This window comes from Macaca nemestrina, chromosome 6 (genome assembly GCF_043159975.1).
Source record: "Macaca nemestrina isolate mMacNem1 chromosome 6, mMacNem.hap1, whole genome shotgun sequence".
Taxonomy (NCBI): Eukaryota; Metazoa; Chordata; class Mammalia; order Primates; family Cercopithecidae; genus Macaca; species Macaca nemestrina.
In genome coordinates this window covers 48,442,498-48,454,718 of record NC_092130.1, presented here as the reverse complement: position 1 = coordinate 48,454,718, position 12,221 = coordinate 48,442,498, and the positions used below count along the sequence as shown (strand labels likewise).

General features: G+C 50.8%; 1 protein-coding gene across 9 annotated transcripts in view; it reads right to left on the bottom strand.

The window, feature by feature from the left end:
* Nucleotides 1–12,221, bottom strand: part of LOC105467194 (acyl-CoA synthetase long chain family member 6) — a 62,549-nt gene that overhangs the window by 29,712 nt on the left and 20,616 nt on the right. For all 9 annotated transcript variants that reach the window (XM_011716673.2, XM_011716674.2, XM_011716677.2 and 6 more), the window contains 7 exons: nucleotides 11,893–12,007; nucleotides 11,157–11,221; nucleotides 10,470–10,571; nucleotides 9,868–9,967; nucleotides 9,132–9,310; nucleotides 7,933–7,965; nucleotides 6,525–6,576 (listed from right to left, as the gene is read on the bottom strand). In XM_011716673.2, the coding sequence (XP_011714975.1) occupies nucleotides 6,525–6,576; nucleotides 7,933–7,965; nucleotides 9,132–9,310; nucleotides 9,868–9,967; nucleotides 10,470–10,571; nucleotides 11,157–11,221; nucleotides 11,893–12,007 (646 nt within the window). The remainder of the gene's footprint in view (nucleotides 1–6,524; nucleotides 6,577–7,932; nucleotides 7,966–9,131; nucleotides 9,311–9,867; nucleotides 9,968–10,469; nucleotides 10,572–11,156; nucleotides 11,222–11,892; nucleotides 12,008–12,221) is intronic.

The window sequence follows — 12,221 nt, the reverse complement described above, 5'->3', positions numbered from 1 at the left end:
TTGCAATGTCCATAGGACTTTTTATTACCTGAGAGCGACCAGAAAAGACACAAGATGCCTGAGTTTTTGCCCAGGAGCAGAAAAAGACCTACCCCCGCGGCACAAATTTAAAGGCACGAATGGAGATAAAAATAAAGTTGTTCTCATAATTATGTCCCAGGAGGCCTACTTGTTCAACTTACTGGTGACCCATTTGTCAGAGATAAGAGCATCAGGCATGGCCCAATCTTTGAATTCAAGAGACAAGATGCATCTGTTTGACTGAAATGTATGGTGGATGGGACTTTAACCTATGCTCTGGCACTTCCACCCATATTGCAAATCACAGAGGTGATTCTGGGGACACAGAAGATTATGACATGATTTAAAAAGTTACATTTCTCTAATAAATAGCTGTCAAAATATCTTCCTTTTGAAAAGAAAAAGTGCCATAGGGTCTAATTTTATCTCTGCCTATCCTTCTTTCATACTAATATCTTTCCTCAAACCCAGGCCCAGATTAAGAAATATCCAAGTTGTCTCATATACAAATCCCACAGAGTACCTGGGCCCATAGAGTATTCTGAGTGCCACCTAGTAATTTCTTCCCATTGACTCTTAGGATCTGGAAGTTTCTAAGGAATATCTCCCAAACACTAGGTATGAAATCAGAAGTGTCATGAAATAGAGCTCTGTGTTACAGAGCTTTGGATTTGCAAGGTTGGCTGACTTGTTCATGCTTGATAGAACTCAGGGTGAATGGTGTAAGAATCTCAAGGGAAAACTGTCTTCATTGATTAAAAAAAAAAAATTCTAAAGCCTCCATTCAGTTCAAGCCAAAACACATACAACAGCAGTAGTTATTCAACTCCACTTGGTTAGATAGGCCCTTTTCTTCTCCAACATGATGAGAAAAGTTCATGTCCTTTAGTTTTCTTGTGGATATGAATGCCATTTTATACATGTCTAATGGCCTATAGAATTTTAAAACATTCCCAGACATGCCCAAATTATTTCTTTAAGTTGTCTCTACGTGTGGTCCCAAAGGATGAAGAAGAAGTGAATGTTGGCAACAAATTGTGGGGAAGACTGAAAGGTTGCAGAATCAAATTGCAGAATTTTCCCTGGTTTTCTCTTTTTCTGGTGCAATGTCAGTAAGAGAGGCTGGCTATCCAGGCCACTGATGTCTCAGCAGTATGAGACCCACTGTATTTCCCATCATCCCCTCATAAGCTGACCATTCTTGTACTTAATTTTCTCTCTAGCCACTGAAGAAAAACTCTCCAAGTGTTAGATTCTGCCAATGACATTTTGGCTTTGGTCAGTGTTCCTGGGCAGGCCTCCCATGGCTATTATGTAGAAAAGAATTTTGCTGGGTGACGATCTGCCCTGGTTGGATGTTGGCTCCAAGTGACAGCAGCTGCAGATAGAGTTGAGCTCAAGGTTTCTCCTGCAGGGGTGGAAGTGGGTTTGGGGACAGTTCTGGGCCACCCAGCTGGGGGATTCTGGCTGCTTGTTTCCGCTTTTAAATAGTCAAAGGTGGGTTATAATAGTTACTGGTGACTGAAATTCTCTGGAAGTTTCATAATGCAGGTAGAGTGTTCGTCTTCCTGCTAAAGGCTCTCAAATCTTTAGGTCTGAGTCTTACTTTTATCAATCCCATATCCATCAATTTTTTAAAAATCAGACTTGAGGGCTAGTAAGAATAGAAATAATAACTATAATAGTAGCCAAGTATTCAACACCCACTAATGTTGGCACTGTGCTGGGCACTTCATACATGGTAAATCAGTTATATCTTGAAACAACTCTATGCAGTAAGTTAAGTATATTCATCTAATACCCAAGAAAACAAGCTTAAGAGAGATTAAGTAATTCTATAGCTGTATAGTAGGAGTGCTGAGATGTAATTTTATGTCTACATTCATACAGGTCTTGAACCAAATAGCACAAAACAAATAGGTCATGGTGAACATTTTCCCCAGAAAGCCCACCTCTGAGTAGCCACAGTTCTGGGGCTGATGGGCATTTACATGCTCAGCTAAATGACTGCAGATGCCTGGGCTTTCATGGGCATCCTCAGTTAGAACAGAAGGGATGCCCCAATTTGAATGGCCTCCACCCCCTCAGCCTCCCAGGCCCATAGCCAGTGCTTAGAATTGATCCCTCATGCTTTGAGACACTTTCATATGACTCCAGACCTGTGGCACCTCCCCTCCTATCTTCCCTCTCATCCCTGCCTCCCTTCCTCCCACGCTGACTCCCGTGTCCCTCCCTTCAGGCACTCTCCCGTCAAGTGCTTCAGCTCTTGGGACTCCCCAAGGATCCCATTCTGAAAACCCCACCAAGCCAATCCAGCTGCCAACCTTCCCGCTCCCTCCACAGCACAGCCCCTGAGGCTCATAGCCTCTGTCCCAGAGGGGCTCTCTTCCCAGAAACTGTCAACACATGCCCCCTTTAGACTCCTCTCACCCTCAGCCAGGACTCTGACTCCCACTCCACAAAGGAGGCAGAAGCTGTCAGAGGATTCCCCACATCTTCCTGGCCTCCCAGACTCTGCTCTTACCCTTTCCTTCCTAGCAGGGCCATCTCCTCCCTGGTGCTTGGAGGCCTCCTCTCTCCCTAACCCACACCAAAGCTTCGGCGGCTTTGGTGCTTGAGCATCCTCTTCCTTTCCTCTGTCTCCAGTGGCCCCTTCTCAGCCATAAGAAACAATTTCAGAATCTCCAGAAGAGCAACAAACCTCCCCCAAAGCCCTTGACTCCACCAGCTGCCAATTTCACTCTCTGCCATATCTTCATAGTCAACTATTAAAAAAAAAACCCACCAACCTTCTCCTCAAGTATAACACACACATGGACAAGTGCCCAAATAAGTGTAAAGGTCAATGGAGTTTTCCAAAGTGAACTTGGCTGTACAACCAGCACCCAGATCAAGACTTAGAACGTCACCAGTGTCCCAGAGGCTCCCGTATCACCCTTCCAGGGTGCCATTATCCCAGAAGACATCCCCTATCCTGATTTGTAAAACCACAGGGTAATTTATGATGTTTTATAATTTTATATGAAAGAAATCATACAATCTTTTGTGCCTGGTTTTTTTTGCTCAACATTGTGACATAATGTTCTACTGTAAGCAAATAAGCATTTGAATTATTTCCAGATTTTGACTGTTACAAATAGTGTTGCTATGAACATGATGGAGCATGCCTTTTGGTGGCATGGCCAAGCTTCTTGAAAGAAGTGCACACATGCTTGTACTGAATCAACATCTTTACTTTCCATTCACTCCTCAGTCCACAGCAACCAGGTCCTCCACCCCATGCCCCAGGACCACTCTTTTTTTTTTTTTTTTTTTGAGATGGAGTCTCGCTCTGTCATCCAGACTGGAGTGAAGTGGCACAATTTTGGCTCAATGCAATCTCCGCCTCCCGGGTTCAAGCGATTCTCCTGCCTCTGCTCCCGGGTAGCTGGGACTACAGGTGCCCGCCACCACACTCAGCTAATTTTTTGTATTTTCAGTACAGATGGGGTTTCACCATGTTAGTCAGGATGGGCTCGATCTCCTGACCTCGTGATCCAGCCACCTCGGCCTCCCAAAGTGCTGGGAGGACCAACCTTTGTCAAGAGCACCAGCAGGTCATTTCATGGTGACATCCTCCAGTTACAACTTAGCCACAAATGATGCTGACAGATCCTTTTCTCCTCTAGCCTCTCCAACCCCTCCTGCCTGACCTCTATTGGGAACTCCTGTCCCATCATCTCCCTCATGCTCGTGCCCTCAAGCCCTGCCTGGGGCCCTCTCTTTTCCTCTCAAAACTCCCTCAAAGCAGCGTGTTCTGTGCTACCACAATGCCTCCGCACATGCTCTTTCTCCTGCCGGGAATGCCCTTCCCTGGCTTCTACAGCTACCGATCCTTCAGGACTCTGCTTAGACTGACTTCCTCTGAAAATCCTTTCTGTCCTGCTGTACTGACCTCTCAGTGGCCAGGTACCCCATGCAGCAGGGATGCAGACCTCAAGGCAGTGACCACACCATATTGTAACTGCCTGATGACACAAGCTGGGAGTTCATGGGTGCAAACCTATGTCTTCTTCATCCCTATGCCCTCGGCCCCTAATGCTAGGTCTGATGCATAGTGGGTACTCACAAAAATGAGCTGAATTAATAAATATAGATGAATTCGAAAAAGACTGCTAAAAACACATAGACTGGAAGTTATGTTTTTAAAAAACACTGTATTTTCTTTGCTGTGAAGACAAGGTATATGAGCTCACAGGGATAAAACATCCTAACTATCATTCAAGGGACCCAATTTCCCAAACTGGGCTGTGCTACACCCACATATTGTCTTTTTTTCAGATGTGGGAGTGGGTTCAGATTCCAGTTCAGCTAACAGTTATTTTGAAATGAATAGCAAACCACATGCCCACCCCTCAGCCATCACTGGGTACAGGCAGACCACAAGCTCTCACCACCTCCCAGACCTTCTTGGCCTGAATAGGGACTTCAAAGTACTGACTTATTCTAGGAATCTCCACAGATTTTTCCACCGCATGCCAAGAAGGAAATCTTCCTGGAATGATTCCACCAGAATCATGGGCCAAGTGTCAGGTTCAGATTGTATTTTCCATCTTTCCCCACGAAAAGAACAATGTGGCCCTTGATAAGGCTGGGAGCCAGGACATTTAGCTTACATTTAAGGGAAGCTGTATCTGGGCTGTGACGCTGAGGACACACAAGGCTGATGTGCCCAACAAGAGGATGAGTACAAGAGGCACAGCACGGGCTTAGCCTAAAACCAAGGAAATCCAAGTGCACAGCCAGGTGGGGTGATATCAGGCCAGAGCCCTGCTCACTCCCCCAGCTCTGCCCAGGCACCAGCCATAGCTTTGGAGTGGGAGGTCTGGGAAAGTAAGTCATAGCCTGTGTTTCGAGGCCCACACATTCTGCTTCCGCCACACAGAGCTTGAGCAGGATGGCTTAGCTTCCTACAGTCTGGAAAAGCACTGGACAGGATGTCTGCCCTCCCCAGCCAGGCAATAGCACATTTCTGCATCATGAAGTTTTTCTCCAGATCCAAGGGCAATGTTTATGACCAAGTGACCTGTTAAAAGCCTGAAGGCACACTTTGAAGGCAGGTCCAAAGGTAAGGCCATAGCAGTGACCTGCTCTCCAAAACCATGTCAGCAAAAATTCACATTGTAAAACTCAAGACAAAAAGACATTGAAAGTGCTCTTTAAAAAGCAACATAAACCTGAAGGGCATTTCTGAATTCTGGGTTGGCTCTGGATGTCAGCCTGTGGAGAGGAAGGGCTGTGTTGTTATTTTTCTGACAGAGTTTAGTAGAATATGGTGGAAATCCTTGAACCCATATGACTTAATGGTAAAAATCGATATTCAATAAAGCGTTATTTATCATGATCCACTGACATGAATGATCCTGGTTATAGGGCTGGTCACAGATCTGCCAAATGCCTTAGAGGCTGCATCTGCAGAAGGCATGCAGCGCCCCAGTTCACTGCCCACTGAGAGCTGCCATCAAGATGGGCCAATCCTCAGTTTGGAATAAGAAGGCTGGAGACTTCCTGCCCATTCAGGGCAAGGCAAGTGACATCCACGTCATCAAATGAGATGGAAAGGCAGCACTGGGAAGGGCCCTGGCCTGGGAATTATGAGAACAGGGCACAAGTCTTGGTGCTTCCACTTGCTGATGGTGTCCCCTTGGAGCAAGCAGGCTTGGTGACAATCCTGCTCACCTCACAGGCTGTGCTGAGGCCCCAGTGGTGCAGAGAGAGGGTGGACAGCATGCTATAGAAATGCAGAGGGTTGTGCCTGTGCTGTGTCCTCTTGCACATTCTGCCTCCCCCAGGAAGCCTTCCTTGATTATTCCTGCCACTGTTGATGTGTGTTCTCCTCTGTCAACTCCAAGCACAGAGGGTGTCATTTCTGCTTGTGCGCTTTGCCTGACAGCCTTGCTCACGGCACACCAGCTCCAGCCTGTGGAGCATCTGTATTATCCTTTCACACACTGCCCCATCTCCCACTTGGCACCTTTAGCCACCCTCATGGCAGATGAGAAATTGGGGACACTGGTGGCAGAGAAGTTAAATGACTGGCTCACAGTCTCCCAGCAAGTGGTGGAGGTAGGACTCAAACCAAGGCTCTCAGACGCCAAACCTCACACTCTCTCCCCAGTCCCCAACACAAAGGCCAGGTAGAGGCAGAAAGCAGGGGAGTGAGAGCTGTTTCCCAGACAGAAATGACCCCAGTGCATGATCCAGCTGCCCATGACTCTGCTGACTCAGCTCTGGGAGGTGCCAAGCTCTCACACTAGACGTCCCAATGCACACTGTCCATCTGCATCTGGCCACTCTTATGCTGGGCACTGGGAGGTGCAGGAGGGACCCAGTGTCTGGAGCCAGGCACCAGACAAGGCTCAGCCCATTTCAAACAGGGCATCAAAGACTCCAGCAGTCACCTGCTAGGCCACCAGGGAAGGGTGCAGGTAGCCGTGGCTGGGGATCTGTGTGCCTCTGCTTACCTGTTGTGCCGCTTGTGAAACACACAATGGAGAGGTCATCAGGCTGTGGGGGCTGCAGGGGTGAGAAGAGGAGTGTGTTAGGGAGACCCAGTGTGGCCAGCCAGGGCCCAAGATGCCTGAGCTCCCCCACCAGCCAGGCCCATGTGTATGCTCTATGTGGGTGTGAGCATGTGTTGGGCACGCCTGCATGCTCCTGTGTGCTGCACTCAGAAAGGTGGGCAGGTGAGCGCTCAGGAAAAAGAAGAAGCAGCTAAGGAAACCTAACTGGGGTGTGAACACTAATCTGTCCCACCAACTTCATATCTGGTCCCACTGCCTCCCCTACTTGAGTCTGGGCTGAATTATCCTAGGTGGGATTGTGTTGCAGTGGCCACATCTCAGTCTCTGTCAAAGCTCTGACCTCTCTAGTGGATGTGACCCAGTTTCCTCCCTCCTTCCCATGTTCTCCCAAGTATCTGGGGTTAAGCTTGGGAGCATGTGTGGCTCGGTCACTGAGCTGCTCACTGTGTCACCAAGGCTGCTCTGCATCAGCCCTTGCCCTGGCACTGGGCACACAGTCTGGGGTCACCAGAAGGAGCCCACCAAGTCTGATTGCATGTAGAGGATGGTTTCCCAGAGGAGGTGACAGTTGAGATGGAAGGGCAAGCAAGATTTCTCCAGATGAAGTGTGGGCGGGTGTTTTGGGGAGAGGAACCAGCCTGGGCACAGGCAGAGGCACAAGAGACAAAGGGTGCTGAGGGATGGGAGAGTGGTTCTCTAAGACTGAGCCCTGACGTGTGGGAGATGGGCAAACACCAGGGGCTACCCATGCAGTGCCCTGGGAAGCCAGGGGTGACCTGCTCAGGCCTGTGTGAAGGGAGAGGGAAGGACTGAGCTGGAGGGAGGCCTGGAGGCCAGATGGCTTTTAGAAAGTTGAAAACCCCCACATGGCCCATCCCAGGGGCAGCTGTCCTCACTGTGGCTCAACCCCAGGAAGTATCACATGGGAATGACACACAGAAAAGTTCACAAAGCAAAGATGAACAAAGACAGCAGATGCCACAAGGCCATTTGGCACAAGAGTCCATTTCTGGTTCTGTTGCTGCTTCTGTCTACTGCATCTTCTGGAGAGTTTGCCATATTCATAGGGAGAAAATAAGACTTCCCAAATAAGTTACTTGAAGAACCAAGGGTGGCCACGATTGGCAGCTCTTTTTTCTCCCTCCCAAATACCTGACTCCTGTTCCAGGTCCTTCCCTGGGTCCTTGGCCCACAGAAGTCCTGGACACCCAAGTGGGCATTTCCTGGCTTGCACACAGGAGTTTCTTATTAACACAGAGGTGCTGGTCTGTGCACAGTGAGGGACTCTGGAAGGACAAGCCCTGCACACCATCTTACTCAGTAAAGACCTGAAGGCGGATTAGCTTACCACAGGAGAATGGTGATTCTCTTGGCCACAGTCCTGAAAGAAGAAAATGTTGTTTTTAAATGCTCAAAATTTCTCTCTCTCTCTCTCTCTCTCTGTCCCTCTGTCTGTCTCTGTCTCTCTCTGTCACACACACATACACCACACACACACACACACCAAATCAGAATAAACAGCTCAGTAGGCCTCACTCCTGCATCAAGCCCAGAGTTTAAGATTCCAAAGAGGTCACTGAGGTGGTCATGGCAGACACGACCTCAGTGGCCTCTTCTCAGACAGACGTCTAAGCCTGAGGCTCCTGGGAGACAGGGAGGGTGACTAGAGGTTCTAGGCCACCCCACACATTACAGACAGGGAGCCTGAGCCCCAGGGAGAGGCTAAGCAGTGTGCACATGCCAACTGTGTGATGGCAATCCGGGTGTGAGCATGTTGGGCTTAAAGTGCTCTTGGCACAGCTGGGCACATGCTCAGGATGCAGCAGCTGGGTGGACTAGGCTTCTGGATGAGCAGTCAGTGCTGGTGGGGCAGGTGGGGGCTACCAGTGTAGGTCAGCTGCCAGTGCCAGGGAGGGGTACAATGCATAGGCATTACCAGTACAGTGGGGAGCACACAGGGAGGCAGGAGGAAAAGGAGGGCCTGGGGCCTAGATCCAGTAGGGCATAGTGGGGGGTCAGCGGCTGCTGGGCAGGGCCTGAGGCCTTGGAGGCCAGAATGTCCTGTGTCACCCCAGCAGACCACAAACTGCCACCAACCTGATGTCTCTGGGGAGGCCAGGCACAGACACATCCGTTCTGCTGGCCGCTGGGGGTCTGGATCACGGTTGCAAGAACCTCTCCCAGACTCCTGGACCTATGTCTCTAGTCCTCAGACACAGACAGGCTAAGGCTAGCTGGAAATGAGGAAGCTCCAGAGGCTGCGTGAGTACCTCTGAGGTAAGCTGGCACCACGGGCCACCAGTCAGCGTGTACTGCGAGGCTGGATTAACTGATCCAGCCACAGAGCCTATCTCCCAGAGGATGCCTGTGGGCACCAACCCCACCACCCACCACCAGCCCTTGCAAAGCCTGCCCTGTCTGGACACTGATATACCCTGGGGGCCCAAAACAGCCACCCCAGGGCATGAGAGGGACAGATAACCAGAAGTTCTGACTTGGTGACCAGCCAGCGGTAGCCCAGCAAACCGCCCAGAAGCAGACCCTCACCTCCACGGCCTGCATGGACTTAATGACCACCCCACACTTCTGCCCTCTCTCTTTCAGGGCTTCTTCAAATGGGTCCATGAGGATAATCAGCTTGAGGCCTGGAGTCTCCTTCCTCTCCACATGCTCTAGCAGAAGCACAGCCTTCTGAGGTTTGTCCACAATCACGGTGCTGATGTCCGCTGCAGGGGGCCATCAAGGAGAGTCAGACCATGTGGGCCCAGGCCATGAGTGCAGGCAGCATGTGCCAGGCAGCACTTCCATGGGCTGTGTGCCCATAGCTTATGTGTAAACAAATACATAAGACAGGCCTCACGTACAGAGGAATGTGCCATGGGCCCTAGGCGGAACCAAGGGCAGAAGGCCAGGGAACCTCTTCAAGCAGATTCCAAGCTTCCCTTTGTTCCAGGTTCTGCCCCCATCATCCCAGGTCTGCTTGAGATATTTACCACCCCCTGCATCTGTGCAAAGCTGTCATGAACTTCAGAGGGTTGTACCCTGTGTGGAGGGTGCTGCAGAGGTTCCTTCTTGGCAGCTGAGCCCTGTGGAAGGAACCTACAGGTGAAGTCTGACTGGGGACAGCTTGACTCAGGAAGCCAACTCAGGACCCACAGTGTAAGCCCCTAGTATTTTTTGAGAGCAAAGTGCCTCTTACAAGTGTCAGACAATCAGCATAACCTGAGAAACTGGAGGCTAGGGGCCAGTTGCCAGTGGCAGGGTGGGGTGGCAGTGGGCTTACCTGTATTGATGATGTAGCGGATAGCTCCAGGGCCCAGGGTGTCATAGAGCGGGACCACCACCATGGAATATGTGTAGCAGGCCAGCTCCGCAATGATCCACTATGGAGACACACAAGGCAGCGGGTGGGGAAAGAGGGAAGATTAGAGGGCTGTACTGCCCTTAGGCCCAGGTAACCAGGGTCCCTGCTCTAAGCCCTATGCCTGTGGCAAGGAATCCATGAGGTTAATGGGTTGTGTCTGCTTACCCACAGCCTTGTGGATCAGGTCTGTCCCAGGGAATTCTGTAACTCCCGGATTTCATGTCCAAACTGCCCCAAGGACAGCTCCACAGCCCGCATGAGCCTATTCCTCACTTCTTTCCTCCCCACTGGCTCAAGGGGCAGCTGTTGGTAGAGCTGGGTGGGGTGTGGATGGAGCGTGACTGGGGTGGCCAGTGCTGATGAGGGGTAGAGCCAGGGTGGGAAGAGGAGTGGTGGCATAGCCCAAGGGTTTCTGTTTTTTCTTTTGTCCTGGGCCCTACAAACAGTGAAAGCAGGACTATTCCATGGTAGCCAAGCCCTACCCCACGAATCCCTCTAAACCAGTCAAGGTGGATGCTCACCTCTGGCCGATTTTGTGCAAAAACACCAATAAACTGATCGGTGCATGCTTTACAATTATGCTGGAGAAGTCCAGACCCCAGAAATTCAGCCCGGTCGGCCACCTGCACACAGATGTGGGGAAGTGATGAGAAAACAAGGACTCTTCAACAGGGGAAGGAGATCCCCAGGAGGCATTCTTTTTTTTTTTTTTTTTTTTTTGAAATGGAGTCTCGATCTGTCACCCAGGCTGGAGTGCAGTGGCACAATCTCTGCTCACTGCAACCTCTGCCTCCCGGGTTCAAGCAATTCTCCTGTCTCAGCCTCCTGAGTAGCTGGGATTACAGGTGCATGCCATCGCACCTGGCTAATTTTTCATATTTTAGTAGATACAGGGTTTCACTGCATTGCCCAGGCTGGTCTCAAACTCCTGAGCTCAGGCAATCCACCCGCCTTGGCCTCCCAAAGTGCTAGGATTACAGGCATGGGCCACCACGCCCAGCCAGGATTCTTACAGATCTGAGGGACCTCCCTGACTCCCAACCCAGGTATGCTGGAAGTCCTTCAAGGCTGTTGCCAGGAGTTTGGCAGACAGGCTAGGGAAATAAATGACCCTCCAAGACCCAGCAGGTGCCCGCATCCCTCCCTACCCGCCCTGAGTGCCAGATCTGTATGGGTGGCCAGGGTGGGGCCTGTCCTCTATCACTCACCTCCTGGTAGGACAGCCACTGGTAAGGCTGGTTGGGCTTCCTGAAACCAAGACAGGGCCCATTCCCTGCAGAGAGATAAGAAAGCCTTGTGCCAGGGAGGGGTCAGAGTGGATGTGCCACCTGCATCCGCCCATCAGAAACCTGGATGGACATCCCATACTGTAGTGTGTCCATGGGCCAAGTGAACTTCCCTCCTGCACTGCCAGCTACCTGTCTAATCTGCTGAAGCCCAAGAGGGCCCAAAGCACACAAGTATGGCATCACCCCAGGGATCAGGGAGGTCTGAAATGGGGAATGATGCAGTGCCCAGTCCCCACCATAACTTGTGTGGTGATCCCTGTTACAGACCCAAAGGATACAGACACCTGGGGGCCACTGGGAAGAGGTGGTAGGCTGCCTTTCTTTGCCTCTTACCCTGAGAGCACCCAGACATCTCAGAGGTTCAGGTTCAGAACCATGCCAGCCAGTGGCCTGACAGCTCAAGGCTCCCCAAGAGTATAGAGTGTGGGCCAAGAGATAGCCTAAGGTCAAGCTGTCCCAAGGGCTGGAACAAAGCTGAGGTCAGCCCTTTAGCCATATAATGCAGCTGCTTCTCTGACTGGTAGGAAGAAGGCCAGGAGTAGCTTCTCTCCACTGAACCACCGGCCACGTCCCTGGTATCATGCTTGTATACCCATCCTCGCACCCACTCAACCCCTGTCACATAGCCCCTCCACACCCCCACAACCCTTCTTACCTGAGATGCTAAGCCCACGGCGGAACACCTGGTACATGGTCCGGGCATCATCATAGTAGTGGGTAAGTAGCTGAGGGCCAGACCCAATCACAGATCGCCGTGCCCCGCCACTGTCCTACAAGCCAAGCACCGGCCAGAGAAGTTGGCTGAGGCAGGTAGGGGTGCCAGGAGAGGGCCGCAGCATGCACAAGGCTGTACACAGCTCAGATGTACAACCCGTGCATGCAGTTAGCACTGTGGCATCTGTGTGCCCACGTACACATGGACTACACACACCTGGACTGTACACACTCGATCTGCATGTAGCCACACTCCAACATAGTTGGCTC